This window comes from Hydra vulgaris, chromosome 01 (assembly GCF_038396675.1).
Source record: "Hydra vulgaris chromosome 01, alternate assembly HydraT2T_AEP".
In the NCBI taxonomy this organism is placed as follows: domain Eukaryota; kingdom Metazoa; phylum Cnidaria; class Hydrozoa; order Anthoathecata; family Hydridae; genus Hydra; species Hydra vulgaris.
Genome location: NC_088920.1, coordinates 65,457,755 through 65,477,468, shown reverse-complemented (window position 1 = coordinate 65,477,468; position 19,714 = coordinate 65,457,755). Strand labels below are relative to the sequence as shown.

The following is a 19,714-nucleotide window of genomic DNA, read 5'->3' as shown; positions in this document are numbered from 1 at the left end:
CGACTAAAAATGTTTTTTGTAAATAAACCTAATATAAAAAATAAAAAAAATCGTAAATCATTTTGAAAAAGAAGGATCTGCTCGAAGTACAATAAATGATAACCTAAAAAGACTTGAAACTGTTCAATCGTTTTCTGATAGAAAGCACCCTGGTTGTCCGACATCCTGGACTAGAGAAAAGAAAGCCGAATTAACGAGACTTGTCAACAATCGAAAAGGGGTCAGTCAGAGAAAAATAGGTATTAAATTCGGTGTAAATCAATTCACAATTGGTCGTCAGTTAAAAAAATGAATATTAAATATAGAAAACTTGAAAAGACTCCAAAATACACTATAGAACAACAAATAAAGGCAAAGAAAAGAAGCAGGAAACAAGTTAACCAATTCTATAATACAAAATCGCTTCTAGTCATCGATGACAAAAAGTACTTTTGTTTTGCAGGGGACAACATGCCTGGAAATTCTGGATACTACACAAACAAAAAAAAGACATGCCCAGAAAGTGTTCGTTTTATAGGAAAAGAGAAATTTCCAAAAAAATTATTAATGTGGATAGCCATATCTGACCGTGGTATGTCCGAGCCATTGTTTCGTACTTCCAAGGCTGTAGCGATCAATTCATCAATCTATATTAACAAATGTTTAGAAAAACGACTTCTTCCATTTATTCACAAGTGTCATGGAGACTTTAACTATTCATTTTGGCCAGATTTAGCAAGTTCTCATTATTCTAAAGATTCTCTAAATTGGATGGACCAATATGTCTATTACGTTGATAAAGAATCCAATCCCCCAAATGTGCCTCAAGCACGACCAATTGAAAACTTTTGGGGACATTTGGCACAGAAGGTTTACGAGGGAGATTGGCAAGCTTCAACAGAGCAAGTTTTGATTGATCGCATTAAACTAAAACTACAAGAAATTGATTTAAACTTTTTACAGTCGCATATGAAAGACGTCAGAGCCAAATTGAGATCAATTGCAGATGGTGGTGTTTTTTCATATAAAAAATAATAAATTTTTATTAAAAGATAAATGCTTTATTTAAAAAAAATAAAATAGTAGTTTGTTTTTTTATTTATAAATAAGTTATTGACGTTTTTATTTTGTCCGATAACTTCCGTATCACCCGTTAAGTTATATATTTGATAGTTAGCATTATATTATGTGATAGAATTGTTACGTAATGTAGTGTAAACATATTGAAGTTGTAAAAAAAAAAAAAAAAAACTTTCAGACTTGACGACGTGAATTCTCGTGACGCAATTTATAGATGACCCCTTAGATAAAAACAGATGCTTTATATGAATTAATATTAGTAAATAATAAAAGCAACTTTTAAAATCTCAGTATTAAAATTAACATACAGAAAACATAACAGCCAAAAGACACTATTCGCTGTGAGTAGGATTTGAACCTACGCGGGAATATCCCATTTGATTTCGAGTCAAACGCCTTAACCACTCGGCCATCACAGCCATATTGATTGAAAATTTTTTATTAAATTACTTAACATTTAATTTACGCAGACCATAGGCTTTTTTATTTGTTCGTCAATTAATACGTCACACTCTTGAAGGGGATGGGCTTAGTGGGTTTGTGACGACTCGTACGGGACTTGTAACTAAAGTGTTACGATGGTGTGATGAGGGGGGAGGAGGAGGTCGGGGAGAGGGGAGCGAGTCAAAAACAGTCAAAAATTACGTGACATAATTTATGGACAACCCCTACAACAAACTTGTTCACCGTGTGGGTTGCGTCATGAACATGGAAATACAAGGTGAACGCTTGTATTTCCAATATTCTGTAACATAAAGTCGAAGTGCGTGCTAAATTTTTTAGTCAATTTTCAAATTTTTTAATTTACTTCGTAATAAACATGGGTAGTAAATGCTGTGTCACGAATTACAACGGAAATAACGATATAAGTTCTAAAGAAAAAACTTTTTGTCTTCCTCGAAAACCAGACAAATGAAAAAAATGGTTGACTGTTTTACCAAGAAACAACATACCAGATAAAAAAGACACCATTGTTTGTGAAAGGCACTGGTCTGTTGGATACTTTTCGACATAAGAATATGACAAAGAAAGTCCTTGTGATCTTACATTTGTGTTAAAGTGTGTAAAACCAAGTTTAATATCTAAACCATCTGGTTGTCCCAGAACAACTTCAAGATCACATGCAGAAAATAGGGCGGGCGTGTATTTCAGGCACCCCAATTAATAAGTAAGTAAAAAATGAGTCACGTTTTACGCATAATATTTATTGAAAGCTATACTCTTACCCTGAATTCAACAATGAAGCTTATTTTGTTGAAAGGCATACCCTAAGCCGAACCCTGAGCCTAATCCTAAGGGTCAGGGTTAGGGTTTGACTAAGGTATTGTTTTCAACAATAATCGTTTCGTATAAAACTTTTTTATGTACTTACTAAATGGGATGTCTGAAATACCTGTCCACCGAAACAGGGTCCACATAACACAGGTGTACCATTGTTAGTTCTAAAAAGGAATAACAATTTTTATTATGAATCTTTTCACTTTGGAGTCTATATTTAATAAAAAACAATCTCGCAGAACAGAGTTACCATTTCAAATAGATATTTAAATTCATATGAGATAAGCAGTAAAAAAAAATATTATTGAGCAGCAACTTTTTTGAATATGCGATAAACCTGTTACAGATAAAAGTACTCTGTTAAAACAATGATAAGAGCATTTGAGTACTTTGCAATGTCACGTGTTACATATAATTGTTTCCGAAAAAATTTTGAACTTCCAAGCATTACAACATTAAAAAGACTGAAATCAAAAGTAAAATCAATGAGGATATTTATCTACAAAAGGTTTTTTCAAACTTCACAGACATTAGGCATAAAAACTGCATTCTTCTATTAGATAAAATTTATGTTAAGACTATGTTGCAGTACCATGGGAAACAGTTTTTAGAAAAGCAGTCAACAACAAAAATGCTCTTGCCAATAATGTTTAAAGTTTTATGGTTATGACTTTGTTTGGTGGATAAAAATTTTTATGTAAAAGGATTCTTGTGCGTGATATTTAAATTTTCTTTTTCAACTAACTACCTTTTCTTTCTCTGCCATAAAAGCAGCATGTGGCCATTTCTGTACTTTGTGATGGTAACAGGATAAGTCAAGCTTTTTTCAAAAAATTTGAGACAAATGGTGTACCTTGGCGAACAAAAGATAATATATATATCTTCTGTATCATTTTATGCACCTTTTAAAAAATATTCCCAATAATTGAATCACTGAAAAGTCACAGAAACTTGAGTTTTTTGTTAATAATGAGAAAAAAGAAATTCCAAAATTATCTCACATAGTAGCATTGCATAAATAAGAATCAAATCAAATAATTATAATGTCTAAATTTACAGGTGTTGCTGTGCTCCCAAAACCAATTGAAAGACAAGAAGTTTTAACTTGCCTGAAAGTGTTTCGCGAAGAAACAGTCTGTGCTTTAAAATGTCACCCAGAATTAAAAGATGTTAATGATACAATTTTTTTTTCAATAATAATTGAATTTTGGAGAATTTTTAATGTTCCTAGCCTTTATGCAGATGTACATATGCGTATGTACATTTGCATAAAGTACAAATCAGGCTGCTATTTTTTCTTCTCATGATTTTAATCTTCAAAAGCTGTTAGAATTCGGAAACATGGCAAAGTAAATGTGCTCTTTTCAAAAAGTTCGTTTTAAAAGCTTCACTAAAGATACTTCTAAAAGTCATACTTGTAATGGTCTTGTGGAGTTGTCAAAGTTCCTCTTGTCTACAAGACTACTATATATTTTCCTTGGAACATTTACAACCGTTCCTTTAGAAAAACAATTTGGAAAACTGAGACAAGGATAAGAAGGTACATATTTTATCACTGAACAAAAAATACTAGAGAACGTTGGTATTATAAAAATAAAACTACTTTTGTAATTACACAAATATGGTGTTCAACTACATCAGGATACTCTTGCAAAAGATGTAGTTTTCATTTAATTTCAGTTTAATTTACATAGCTAGTTATACTGTTTGAAATGACGAAGATGACTCATATTTTTATTACAAAAAATTTAGAGAGGATTGTAATGAGAAAAATAATCGTGGAGGCGCTTATAAATAAATATAAAAGCACCAAGAAAATATCTATACTATTTATATGTTATTTTTTCTGAACTATTGCAATACTTTGTATTGACATTTATAAGATCAATCAAAACTTGCATATACCTTATAAAGGTCAACACCAGTTTTCTTTAAATTGAATTTTACAGTGAACCCAGGGCTTTAACAATTATCATGTCACTATCAATTTGTAAAAAGATTAAAATTTCTTTTTTGAGTTTAATTTTGATGCTGAGCCTTTCTTCCCCATAGATGTTTTTATACTTGTAGGTACTTAACAAGATAAAGATTTATAACAACAATAAAAAACTGTGGGATAATCGCGGCTTCGAATGGAAACGAAGATCAAATATGACAAAAAAATTATTTTTCGCGTATTTTGAATCATCATATTTAGACAAAGAGAAAAATTTACTATACCAATTTTATTAATTTTTGGTCTGAACTAGCCAATTAACAATAATCAAATGGAATACTTGTTTTAAAGTATTTACCATTTTTTCGAGTTCAAAAATGTCTTCGACACCATTTGGTTAATATTTCTAAAAGTTTAGTCAAACTTTGACATCTAATATCTAGAGAACCAATTAATATTAATTTAAAACTTTTTGGAATTAGGCTTCTAGTATGAATAGCAATAACATATTAAAAAAATTAGCGATTTTGAAGAGAGACTATTGAGCTCTGTCTGATTCTTACAGAAAGTCACTCTTAAAAAAGTTGCCTCAGTTTATGTTTATAGTGAATAGGCCTTTTATAAAGTACGCTATGACGTAGCCGCTTTCCCTAGCATAAATAGTTTTTTTTGTCGTTGTTTACAAAAACAAACAAACAAGGCTTATGAAAGAAGATCATAATGATTTTATCATCAGAACCTTTTACAATTTTTAAAACTTTTTTACATCAAGATTTAAACTAAAATAAGAAATTACAATAAATTATCTTATGAATTGGAAATATAAATCAAACCGCTAATGTTATATAAAATAAAAAGATTGGATCTTATCGTCAGAACTTACAAAAGCGCAAATATATATATTGTATATAAATATATATGCAAAGTAAATACAATAAGACATCTCTTTATAATAGGAAAGAGATAACACAGCAGTCTTACAATTAAAAAAACAATTACGTGATTGTTATAAAAAGTATTTAAATATATCATTAATACTCGGTGTAGTTAAGGCAATTCAAAAATATTATAGCCTCTGTGTAATATTTTGCTGACTATGACATTTTTCCGTTTGATAATCAGGTCTGTGAATTATGAAAAAACGAAGAAAAATTAAAAGGATAAATTTAGCTGTAATATAAAAAAAAATGCTTGTGGCGAAAAAACCCAGACTAAAGATTTTTTTTAAAAATAAAGTTTATAAAATCACGATTGCTTGTCCAAATTTAAATGAGATTTTAAATAAATACGTTTTTTAGGCAAAATAAACATAACAGTTTAATAATATGATCTGTTCTGGTTGTTTATTGACAATTTTTCTTAATTATGAGCTCTTTCTTGAACGAAATTTTAATGTTTTTTGTAAAAATTGTTAGTTATGTTGTGTTTTGACAACTATATTTAATTAATATGTACTAGAAAAGATTAGAGCTAGGATCTCAAGTAGATTAAGACACTTTTTCAAAAAATTTTAATTAAAAATAAGTTAATGCTGTTGAGCGGAATTAATCTAGAGACTCAAAAATGGTGTTCTTTAGATTCACAATTAAAGGTAGTAAAAAAGTTTTGAAAAGTATATAAAAATTAAAACAGTTTTATTAAACATTATAAAGTTGAAGCATAAAAAAATTATAACATTTAAAGCACTTGTTTGGACATAATACGCGACAAAATCACGCTAGTTCCAAATAAAAGAGTTCGTATAATTTATAATTTGCCTTTACTACATCGAGTAAATAAAATAAAATTTTTAAATTTATCTTTAAAGTTTGGAAAAAGAGCCTTGGCTAGGCATCCCGCGCCCAAATAACCCCCTCTCCCCCCATCATCCCTAAATTTAAGGAGTTTTTTTTAGGTAATACCTAGTGGAAAAGTTTTTAAGATTTTGGGGCCCTAATGGCTAGTTGTTTTTTTTTTATTTTGGGCGAGGGGGATGGTGACTCTAGCCCACAAGCCACGGCACTGGTTGGAAAAGCTTTAGATATATTAAAATTAGGGATAACAATTTTATTCCAAAAATATGGCGCTCGAAATGTAATGTAAAATTTGTTAAATTTTGTTCTGCAAATTGGTTCGTAAACAAAATTTTTATTTCTAAGTAAGCATTTATAAATTGGGTTTAGAGAAGAAAAGTTTATAAAGATAGATGAAGTTAAATCGTTTTTTTACGTGTAAATAAAGCATAAAATATTATAAGCATTGAGCTTGTAAATAATAATTATTCTCGTCCCCATAAATTATGATTTGAAATGAATAAAACGATCTACAAAATTAATCAAGCGGATTGCATGCAACAGCAAGGGCGGCAATAAAGGTTTTGTAACTTACTTTTTTCGGTGCTTCCCCAAGCTATATTGGCATAATTTATACAGGTGTGAATAAATGAGTAATAAAGTTAGGTTAAGGCTTTTTTTTTTTAAATCTGATCTGGATTTATATACGACTCCGTTACTTTTAGATACTTTTAAGCAAATATAGTCAATATGCAGAACCACTACTAAAAATTTAGTAACAAAATCTCTTTTCATTTCGACTTCATCAATAAATATTTTGGGCAAATTTTGGTGTAAATAGAGTTTTTTAGAGAGAGAATGGAAAAAAATCTATTTGGTTTTATTAATGTTAAAAGTTGCCATCATCCATTGGTACTAACAAATCATAAAGGTAGCTGGGGTAAAAGAAACCTTATTAGCTAATTTAGTGCCGATTTCAATAAAGTATTTATTGAATTCCTCAGATATAGCTTTTGATTCATAAATACATTTGTTATCAACTATAATCATCTGGAGGGGGAGCTGAGTACGTTTTTTGATTGCCAGTAATTTCTTTTATTACTTGTCTAGTGCGTTTAGAGTTAGGGGAAAGGCGCCTATGATGGCATACTTAACTTTGAAGCTTCATTATTCAGTATCCTGAAGACCAATAATAAAAGTTTTGATATGGATACATTCCTTGTTACATTTGGAACAATAATTACCCTGGGAGTTTTCATCAGTTTTATTTTTTTTACAAGTTATTCTTATGGTAAAAAAAAGCACAAGTATGCCATCATAGGCAACCACTGCTCCTATGATGGCATAGGGGAGGATGGGGCTAGTTAGGGTCGAGGGTAACTTAATGATTTCATTTAACCTTAGAGTCTTCCCTCAGAAAAGCCAGAAATTACTCGAAACCATCCTAATTTACCATTTCATGCTACACATCAGCATTGTAAAATTTTGCGCATGCGCATAGGTTATATTGCGTTTTACGTATTTTTTGGACCAAAAAAAAAAATATTGGAGCACCGCTTTCTTTTAACTTTACTTAAAAATAAGTTTTTCTTATAAAAAAAAAAGGTTTTTCCAACTCGTCAATATTTCAACACCCCCAACTCGTCAGTATGCCATCATGGGTAAAAGTCATCATTTTATTAAAACAAGCCGTGTCTGCTTTGTTCAAAAGATAAAATTAAAGTAACTATTCCACTAAATGCACAAAACTTGAATATAAAATGCATGAAAATTTTATTTCTGCACAGTTAATAGTAAAATCACAATCTTAAATATATGAAGGAAATAAAACTACAACAGCACATCTCAAAATCGATTTTTGTTGATTATAAAAACAATATTTGTGCACAAGGGACCTTTTTTCACTAAAACTAATGTAAAGTCAGTATAGTCATGTAGGTCTAATCATTTTTTTACCAAAACCAATTTTAATGGAAATATGACCGGTATGCCATCATAGGCGCTATGCCATCATAGGCGCCTTTCCCCTATTTTTAAATTAGTCTAATATTCTAGAGCAATAATTTTTAAGTGTTTACAAATTTATAATCTCTGTATATTTTCTCATTTTCAGGTTTTTTAAGATAGTTATGTACAACTTTTATTTTACTTTTGATGCCTTTTTGAAATCCTTTTTTTTAACTGTTTTTAAAGGCCAAAAGCAAGTTTTACTACGTGCTTGTGCCCTTAACACTTTTAAGGCCACTTTAAATTGTAAACTTGTTTCCCATTCTGCCCATCTCTTGTTTTAAAATATTACCAAATCTTTCTTTATTTGTGTTTTTCACAAGTTTTTCAGTTTTTGAAAAAACTATAGAAACTTTCATAATTCAAATTTTATAATTGCACTTAACGTGCAACTTTTACTTTCATTGAAATTTACATGTTGAACCGGGATTATAGATATTGCTATATTTGGTTCTTTTGTGAAATTTTTCATAAATAAAATAATAGTGAATTAAAATGTTTAAAATGTTATAAATTCTTACAAAACATCATGCAAATAAACAAATTTGATGCATCAGCAACTCGATTAACGTAATGAACATTTCTGTACGTCACACACCATCTGAAGATATCAAAGAATTGCCAGTTTTATTTAACAGTGGGAAAATCGATAAAACGCGTTTACTAAAAGAAACTGGATACGTATTCCCAAAACTTTTATAGTTCTTGCATAGCTTAACTAAGGTTAGGAATAACGTACGCAAATAACTTTTACATAGCTATTTTTATTATTATTATTTTTTTGTTTGTTTATTTCGCCATTTTCAATAAATAAAATTTTCATATACATACATATACAATAAAATAAATAGTTGGAGCAAGAAGGAGACAAATTGTTTTATTACCGAGTCTTATTGTAATAGAATGGAAATTTACAAATATCTTATTATAAAGACATAATAATATAAACTAGAAGATAACGTATAGTATTGTCTTGTATAAATTTTCATACATGAAAAAGCAAATAGTAATTGCTAAACTGCTTGCAAAAAAAAAATAAATCTGACACACATACACATACCATTCCAAGAGAAAGGGAACATCAATAATATATATATATATATATATATATATATATGTATATATATATATATATATATATATATATATATATATATATATATATATATATATATATATATATATATATATATATATATATATATATATGTATATATATATACATATATTGCTACATGGATTATGATAAAAATATATTTTTAAGTTTTTTTTAATTTATCTTAATTTTTCATTTGAGTTTAATTTTATCAATTTTATTTTATTTATTATATTTGGTCAACGGTACTTAATTAAGTATGAGCTTAATTGCAAGTTATAATTTGGAACAACAAAGATGTTCTCTATGAATCTTGTTGTGTATTTATGATAGACCTCACTAAAATAGAATTTTGGCGGCATTTCTAGCTTTATTCTATACATAAAGATAATGTAAATTGATTTTATAAATATTTAATGCACAAAGTAAACACAGGAGAGGTTAGCAAGGTTCTACTCTCTTTGCTCCATATTAAATTTGTCATGCATGTTTTTGCTTACTGTATTGCTATTTTAGTTTTGTATGATCGATACTTGCCCAAGCGATGTTATAGTATATTAAAAAACTATGAATAAAAGCAAAGTATAAACTCTTTAGTAACTTAAAATTAAGAAATGGTTTAACTCTATAAATCATTCGAATAGTTTTTTATTTTTTTTTTCTAGACTGTTGATATAAAAATTCCACGCCTAAAAAGAATGCTGACGATTTTTTTTTAATAATAATTTTGTTTATAATAAGATTTGGTAATTTCCAATCTTTTAACATAAACCAATCTTTTTTTGGTAAAAAAGATTGGTTTATGGAATAATATAAGTTTAGTTTTGTCAGCATTCTGAGAAATTTTGACAAAAATTGACTGAAAAAATGACTAAACAAAAAAAAAAGAAAAGGTCCTTAAAACTATTTCGGGGTCCCTTAATCCAGAACCCTGACCCCCCCCCCGCCCCCAATGTAACTTTTGTTCCTAAGGGCCTGTAACCCACTCATTAACGTTGTCTAATTGTTCAATAAAATGTTTAAAAAGTATTTTAATACCGTTGCGTGAAAAAAAAAGATTGGATTCATCTGCAAATAGAATTAAATTTATAATATTTGATGATAAATATTAGGCATTGCAAAACAGGTTAACCAAATAAAAACGGGTAAATCAAATAAATATGTGTAATTTAAACTGAAAGGAAAGTATAATAAATGGTTAAAAGATTTTTACATTGTTGAAGCTTATTATGATTACGTAGGGACATGATTAATGATTGGTTAAATTCCCTCTGGACATGATTAATGATTGATTAAATTCCTTCTGGATATTATTAATGATTGATACAAAAGTAATTCTATTTGAACAATTTGCTCGAAGGAGTTCTTGTGCGAATGCTCTTAAATGCCATTGCGTTTAAAGCATGAAAGAGATTCGAGAAAGAGATACAAGAGAAGAATATTTTAGGAACTGGAAAATTACTTAATTAAGTGTTGTATTTAGAATAAGTCTAGTTAAATAAATTTATACATAACAACATTGATCTCTTTTTATTAGTAAATAATCAAAACATCGTTAATTACATTAACTTAATTCAACATGATGTTAATCAATACTTCTAAAGTTATCATGTTTTCTTTTCTTTTTACCTAATCTTTTTTTGTATTTATGTGTTTATGCTTTTCAATCATGGATAAAAATTCACCATAAAATTATCTTATACGGGCACAAGATGGAAGTGCTGGTCAATGCAAGAAATGTTCAAAAACATTTCAAGCTTCTGGCGGCACACTATGCGTCACAAAGCAGACAAAGGATTTAATGTTTTAAAATGGTTACTTTTAATCTCAGCAAACTTTTTTTTGATGATTTTCCTCCAAGGCATATTTTCACAAGGCATTTTCAAGGCATTTTCAAGGCATATTTTCACAAGTAAAAATGTATTTGCATGGCTATATTTTTGCAGTCTACGTTTTAATCAATTAATGCTGGTAACACAGTGAGTTTTAACATTTTTGAAAGTGTACCTTTTTATTAAATAAAAATTCGTGGAAAAAGAAAAAACTGTTTCTAACTAAATATAAAACATCAAAAATCAACATAGTAAATATCTTTTGTGAGTATAATATTTTTTATTTATTAAGGTGTTATTATTGTTATATATATATATATATATATATATATATATATATATATATATATATATATATATATATATATATATATATATATATATATATATATATATAAATGATAAATAAATGCAATTCATAACTTTTTAAATAATAACAAGTAATGCATAAAAGATTAGAAAAAGATCCCGAAGTAGTATTAGGACAAATGAGGAGGAACAGCAATTAAAAAAAAAATCTGATTAAACAGGGTAATCAACTTATCAAAAAGAGTGAGCGTAAACTAAATTTAGTTTACAATTTAAATTTCTTTTATAAAAGAATTTTACTACCTTACACTCAATCGGGGTAATAAGATCAGAGGGGCAATAGGATAAATTTTAGAATAGTCTAAACTAAATTACTTAATGCAGTTATGTAAAAGAGAAATTACTTATTTTTACATGATAGAGGTTTACTTACTAAATTAGGGTGTAGTTTAAAACAATTCTAGGGTTTACAGCTATTTTATAACCATTATTAATTTGATATTTAATATCGATGTTTTTTACGGCAGGTTTTAGGCTTGTTCAAAGTTTATGAAAAACTTTGCCGAACCAAGTGCTTTTAAGTTTTTAATTAAAAAGTATATATCAAGTTGTTTGTTTTTATTTTTCTTGAAAGTAAAGTAAAGTAACTTTCTTAAATTTACACAATTCTACTTAAGTAATAAAAAAAAAGAACTAAATTTTTTTAGTTAAAAATAGCGAAGTAGTTGAGCCGTCTAATAAAAGTTTAAACATTTTAAACATCTATCTTTAAAATTAGCTTACACATAAAAAATTTTGTATTACTAGCAAAAGTAAGATTTATTTGAGATACTTGCTTCTAATTTTTAATGTTTTTGTTCAATTAGAGTATAAAACTATTATTTAAAAATAAGTTGCTCTTAATGCCCTCCCTGACAAGTAAAAAATGGCAAAACTCTATAATGAATTTAAATCATAAAACTAATACCATCGAAATAGAAAGTTAAAGCTAAATTTAAAAGCTGCATTTTTTTTGTTTAAATATAGTTTTTTATATGTATTTTTGAGAATAAATTTTGTTTATGCTTTTTTCTAGAATGGTTCGAACATACAAAAAGCTGACCAGGGAGGAAGAAAATACTATTTAGATAACCAAGAAATGATAGATGCCTACAATTCTGTTTTAAGAAAGGAAATGTCCATAAATCAGGCATCCAAATATTTCAGGTGTGACAGGAGAGCTATTTCAAAACATGTGAAAGGTGAGCTACCTATTGATGCTTATTCAGGACAAAAAACAGTTTTAACTTCACAGCAGGCAAAAGAGTCGTCAGAATGCCATATTTTATTGGCTGATTGGGGCTGGGGTTTCACTAGAGGTGAGGTAAAAGATCTAGTTCAAGATTTTATTAAAGCAAACAATATTAATACACCTTTTATAAATTGTTAACCAAGTAAAGACTGGTTGCATACTTTTTTGCTGCAAAACTCTGAAATAACACCGAGAAAAACAGAACAATTAAGCAATACAAAAAACCATGCTGAAAATCCTGAAACCATCAAAATATGGTTTAATTTAGTTGAAAAAAACATTGAGAAATGCAGGAATTATTAAGTCAAGTATTCAACTCTGATACAACAGGGTTCATCACTGACCCAAAGGAACAAAATGTATTAGCAAAACGAGGTGCTGCTAGAGTGTCGCAGAGCATTGGTGGCTCAGGGTGGGAGCAAATTACTGTAAATTGTGCATGCTCTGCTAGCGAACAGATATTGCCACCATATGTAATCTACAAAGGAAAAAATTTATATATGGACTGGGTTAAAGATGGCCCTAATGGAGCTGTTTATACTACTAGTAATAAGGGGTAGGTGGAGTGTCCTCATTTTTTGGAATGGCTTCAAAACATATTTCTAATGTATACAAAGCATCTTGTAAACCGCACACGTATACTTATATTTGATGGCCAAATTTCTCATATTAGCCCCCACTTATTGATTTGGCAAAAAAAGCTAATGTTATTCTTCTATGCATTCCTGCTCATCTTACCCATTTTCTTCAACCTATAGATACATCTGTTTTTCGACCCGTAAAAAGTAAATGGCAAAGTTTACTTCTAAAATATGCAAGAACACAAAATAGACCAGTCTCAAAGAAACATTTTTCAGAATTACTACGTACCCTTTTTTAGAGTTCTTTTATTGTGGAAGAAATCAAAAGTGGTTTTAAAGGAACTGGCATTTTCCCTCTGAACAATGATGCTATTGATACACGTTTGTTTAAATGATATTTTCAGTTACCAGTGAAGAAACCTACATTCACCACCAATCACCCCACAAGATCTTGTTCAAGGCCTAACCTTCAAGGATTTCTGTTAATGATGCTTCCAATTTTAAAACATCAATACCATCTGCTTCATCATTACCCATTTCTACATCATCTTCAGGCTCATCTATCAAAGATTTTTTTTCTAAAACAATTAAAGTCAAAATGTGCAGAGATCTATTATCGTAGAAGATCTGCTCGGGTTATTAGGTTTCGCTATTGTGAAAGTTTAACATCAGAAGCATGTTTAAAACGAACAAGAGAAGAAGCTTCAAAAAAAGTAGAATCAAAAAAAAGTTAAAGACAAAAATATATAAAAAAAAGAGTTCCTACAGATTATGATGACAACAATGACACTGTATGTCCTAATTGCGTTGTCCATGGAGATAGGGGTGATCAGTGGGTGTGCTGCAATCCTTGTGACATTTGGTATTATGTAAAATGTACTGTAATAACTAAATAAGACGATGTTAAAATCATGGAATGGAAATATGGCAATTGCTCTGAGCCTATATAAAATCAATGTTAAAAATTTTTATTGTTAATTTTTTTTTATTTCTTTGATGCAACTTCTACTGCTACTACTAGTTACTTAATGTAACTATCTATAGGTGTCAGCATGATTTTCTGATGTTTCAGATATGACACTTTAAGGCTACGTGCTCCTAACTCCAAACTTAAGTATGTTCATACTTATGTAAAATAAGAATATTTTTGCAAAATATTGCACTGACTAGAGCCTGGGAACGAAAATGCCCCAATGTGTTTGCCCCTTACCCCTTATTGTAAGGGCAATGAGGCAATAAAATATTTTTATACCACTTATAATATATTTAAGTTCATTAACAGATTTTTAATTTCATATAATAATCATTTAGTGTTTGAAAGTTATGATCAAGTAAAATATACAACCCCCTAATTTTGGGGAGGGTGAAAATCTCACATGACCATAACTTTTTATCATTAAAAGATTGTAAGATTAAATTTAAAACCTGTTGATAATTTAAATGTTATAAGATAGTAAAAGAAAATTTTTATATGCTCATTACACACCCATGGGGCAATGGTGTCAAAATTTTGGGGTATCTTGGTTCCCAGGCTCAAGTCACCACAATGTTTTGCAAAACATTCTCATTTAATATTTGGATGAATATTCTGAAGTTCAAAGCTTGCACAATGCCTAAAGTGTACTATGTGAAACATCAAAAAAATCCTGTTTCCCCTAATTGCCAGCTGTTAATTCTGTATAAAAAGTTTTTCACCTTTATACAAAAAGGAATTTTTTTTTAATTAAAAAGATTTTTGTTTAAGATTTTCTAATATTGGTTTATTTCTTAGAAAGTAACTGAAACAAAATAAAAAGTTTCTATTAATTGGAGATAGTAGTGATCATTTAAGTAGAGATAAAAGGAATAAATGCGTGTGTTAATGCGTATTTGACATTTTATACAATCCCAAAGGCACTTTAATTACATAAAGAGATGATATATAAGTTATCAAATGGAAGTTTAACATTTGCGCTAAGTCAAGATGGTCAAGACATTTTGATTGAATATACCTGGTCTAATTGCCCTCCCCCCCCCCCTTTTTTAATTTTTTTGCGATGATTTTTTTTAGCTTCAAACCAGTATTGAAACTATAAGAAAACTTTTTTTTCCAGAATAAAGTGGTATAAGTGGCCTGGTATAAACATATGTTGTCTGCCTTTAGGAAAAAAAGAAATTTTAATCTGTACCTGCCAACTTGTCGTAATTCCGAAAACACAATTTTACAGTAGGAGCAAAAGAATGATTTTTTTCCACTTATTCTCCCATAACTTTTTCAATAGACACTTTAGAAAATTAAAATTCATACACTATGTACAATTTATAATACTCTATATGTATAATTAGTTAGTTTTGTGAAAAAACTATTATTTTAGGCATTAGTGGACTTTCTGGCTCAAATAAATTTTCTTTCCAGTAGATGTTTATGTGGAGTTAAGTTACCTTGGTTCTCATTATGGACACAAGGTTTTTGCATAAAAAAAATCAATAAATCACATTTTAAACATTACTATATTTACACAAAAAAGTTACAAATACATTAACACAAAAAAGGGATATTAAGATTCTTCAATAATAGCATCTTTAAAAGGAACTGCTCTAAATAAGCCTTGTATTCCTCAGGAATCCATTGAAGAATTGTTATAATATCTTAGTATTTTTGTCTACTTATGGGATTTTTGTCTGCTCTCAATTGTGGAAGACTTGCTGGAATCTCTGCAGGCTTCCTTTTATTTCTTCATAAATTCACCACAGAGAAGGCTTCTTCGTTAAACGAAGTTTTATAAAAGAGCTTTCCGTAGTCTCCTTTTCGTACCTGCATCCATACCATTGTTGATATGGATGGTAACGTTCCGTCTTCCAATCTTTTTCTATATACAAATGGCCCCCTATTTTCGTAGAGGGAAGAAAATGAAACTTCTTACAAAATTGCACCAATCATTGTAAGTGAAAATGTTCATCGTCTTTATAGATTTTTTTCTTCTTTCAATAACGCTGTGGGACACGTCTACTTCCATGTGCGTATGGCCACGTAATAAAAACTTGTGATTACTTGTCTCCAGGGATGGATATTTACTCATGAGAATGCAATATAACATCACCATCATGGTCTTTCTATTTTGTCCGGGAAAATTGTCTGTCCAGACGGTTATATTCTTTATATTTAGCGTCAATGACTCTTGGATGAATTTTAAGAAACAAGAGGCTATCTCATTTCCATCTCTTCCTCCTTGAACTTCATCCCACATCATGCAAAAATTATTTTTTTTTCTGCTGTCATATATAGAGTAGTTAAATACCCAGAGTTTTCTCAAATAAAAACTATGGCTATTCGTTAAATATGGTGTGGGCAAACATTTTTACAGGTCTGCCATTAAAACTATGGAATTTAGATTTTTAGCAGTCAATTTTTTTTCTTCACCCTTCAAATGATACCTGTTGGTTGCATCATCCAGATGCAGTTTCTTTCTATATTCTATATCGCTCTTTTCTTTCTCTGAATGTGATCCTTTAAGTTCATTAAACAAAGAATCACACATACCACAAGTATCATTATCTGGAGAATGGAAGAAAAGATTATAACGCTCATTAAAAATTTTGCGGTAGAGCCACTCCTTCCCTATCGCAGTTTGGTTTGAGATTCTTGAGAATACAGATGAAACATCTTCTTTATGTTTAATTCTCTGCCACAATATCTCTTTGCAGTACGTTCCCGGCTGTAATGGCTCTCGTATGTAGGGAACTTCAATAAACCCTAGCTTGCACAGTCAACTGCGTTTTAATGCAGTTGACTGTGCTAGCTAGGGTTTTATTTTTTGGAGAGTGATTTCCCCCGTTGATCTGCTTTTGTCAAGCCAGAAGACTGAATTTTACCTATTAAAGATTTAACATATAACTCGCCAATACAAAATGTGTTTAAAAAAAAGGTCTTACATACTCTAACTTCAATTCCATTGTAGCTTATTTTATAATGAATTGTTTTGTTTCTATTTTTGCTACTGCCTATTGCTCTTGATTGCTTCACAAATTCAATTGTTAGGCAAGAAGCAATATACTAATTTTTCTGGTCTCACGATGCATAACCAACCCAAAAATCATCAAAAATACATTTTCACATTTCTGTGCTGAAATGCATGCTTTATTTTTAACGATAATTGTCCTTACAAGGCTTCTTTAGTTCCCTGGACTTCATGGTTTTCCCTGTTGAGGAAACGTATTGCTTTCCACTGACTCGGTTCAGTTTCCTAACACTTTTTTTCCATGCGTGTATGTTTCTCTTCCTCTTTCTGCTCTTAACCGCTGTTGGCGGTTGGTTTTTACTCATTATTAGTGCTTGAGTAAGGAACTAGCGAATCGTTAATATTGATATTTGGGATAATACTCTCCTGACAGACATCAGACAATGAAGATATACTTCCAGATAATGATCTCGAAAAGTCTGGCATATACTCAGAACCCGAATCTTCAAGCTCCAACTCAGAGAAGTACCTAACGTCTACAACAAAATTAAAGTTTTTATTATTAGATTGATGCTTTACATAAAGAAAATATTCAATATTGCTTGAACTGTGATGCATACCTTTTATTTTATGCAATGGAACCTCACGCATTTTAGTTTCATTTACACAGCTATCATCAGAATCAGATATACAACTATATCACCATGTGTAATCAAGACAGAATCCATTTGATTGGATGTTGACGCTCTTGTGTTGGAAATAGAAGGAGTATCTGCAACAAAATTAAGTTTTTAATATGATTACCTATTAAGTATTTTTAGTAAGGAAAACATGTGATTATGAAGGCATATATTATACATAGATCACTGTAAACACAAGCAATCTGGCTAGAACTCAATGCTGGCATTATAAAAAGATTACAATACGTTTATTTTATTATTTATTAATTTATATCATTGTGAATACCTAGTTGATATACAAACTGAAGAATACAATAAACAGTCTTGCCAAACTTACCCTATTGTTCTCGATTCAATGCAATGTTCACCATTTTATTTGTTCTTTTCGAATAATTATTATAAGCAGACATCTTGTAGATATTAATATCGTACTTTACAATGTAATTTTATGTTTTAAATGATAAACAAAAGCTAAAATTGGCGCAAAATCTTGACACAACGACTATGTATTTTCGTTTCCTGGCAAACCACAATAGATAGAGATTTAAGTCCAAAAACATCATTTTGAGATAATGAACAAATAAGTTTTTGCGCAATAGTTAAAATAATAAATTTTTGTGTAATTCTTGAAATAAAAAATCTTAACAACTCATTAATAACACAGGGCTGCGTTTGAAAAAAAATTTTCTGTTTCTAGGGGTTTCTTATGTGATTCCTAATGAAACGGCCTCGTAAACCCGAATATGACATTCATTTTACTCAATTAGGTCAGGTTATTGAAATACAGCACACCTATTTTTTTTGAGAATAACATAATTTTCAAGAAATCTCTCATTTTCATCCTAGTAATGTAATACATTGTAATATTTAATTGTGAACTGAAAAAAGGCTCCATTTAACTCCTTTATTAACTTTAAACTTAAAAACAACTTGTGAAGTAATCAAATACTGTAAAGAAAAAATCTATTTCCCAAGGAAAGAAGTCCTTGATGCCTTTCGTTTGTGAAGAGTTATTGGTTCGATGCGTTTAAGACGTCAACAATAGTCAGCTAACATGTTTATGTCCCAACGTCCTTTTTATCTGGTCTCCATCGTTTTTATATCCTGGTAGAATCTTTCACCTTGTTTCTCGCTGTAATCTCCACAGTTTTTAGGAAAATAGTCAAGATGTGACTGGAGAAAATGCATTTTTATTGACATGTGAGCTCCCAGTTTTTCGAAGCTTTTCATAAGCTCATTGACGTATGAAACATATTTAGAGCTTCTTTTATTTCACAGAAATCCTTCAATTACTGTGCTGAACGTTCGCCATGCATCTCGTTCAATGCCTACCATTTTGATATAAAAGTCTTTGTCCTTTAACAGAGTTATAATTTGGGTCCGTCAAATATACCTTCATGTAGCTTGGCATCACTGATCCGTGGGAACTTTTGCAATAGATACCTGAAAGCTTGGCTTTCTTTATTCAGTGTTTTTACAAAATTTTTCATCAGACCAAGTTTGATTTGGAGAGGAGGAGGTAAAACATTTTCTGAAGGGACTAGTGGTTCAGCTATCACGTTGTAGCCGCCAATTGTGAATGCCTCCCGAGATAGCCAGTCTTTCTGCTTATAGTGAAGACTATCTGCCCTTCTATCCCATAGGCATAAGAAGCAAGGGTATTTTGTGTACCCCCCTTGCATCTCAAGGAGAAAGCTCACAACCTGATAAGAAAAGATTTATTCATAAAAAATCAAATCTTAATAAGTTAAAATATATTTCTATTTCTTTCTAAAAAATTACCCACAGATGCTAAAGTATTTTCAAAGGAAAGCTTTATATTAACGAGAAAACTTAATAAATATTTTACCGTAAGAGTACCACATATTAGCCAATTGTGGTTGGAGTACTTGATTGCATTGATCAATATTTTCATGTTCTTGTAGCTTTCTGTCA

At 29.9% G+C, this 19,714-nt stretch overlaps 1 protein-coding gene and 1 non-coding gene across 2 annotated transcripts; one reads left to right on the top strand and one right to left on the bottom strand.

The window, feature by feature from the left end:
- Positions 1–288: 288 nt before the first annotated feature.
- On the top strand, positions 289–1,014 carry LOC136074640 (uncharacterized). The gene has a single exon (XM_065786979.1). It carries the CDS (start codon positions 289–291, stop codon positions 1,012–1,014), a length of 726 nt encoding a protein of 241 aa, XP_065643051.1.
- A 382-nt stretch (positions 1,015–1,396) lies between these two features.
- On the bottom strand, positions 1,397–1,478 carry trnas-cga (transfer RNA serine (anticodon CGA)). Its single transcript has one exon. It is a non-coding gene; the product is annotated as a tRNA-Ser (tRNA).
- Positions 1,479–19,714: the final 18,236 nt, after the last annotated feature.

Excerpts from the sequence above, each read along its gene's own strand:
- LOC136074640 (XM_065786979.1), top strand. The coding sequence starts at position 289 with ATGAATATTAAATATAGAAAACTTGAAAAGACTCCAAAATACACTATA.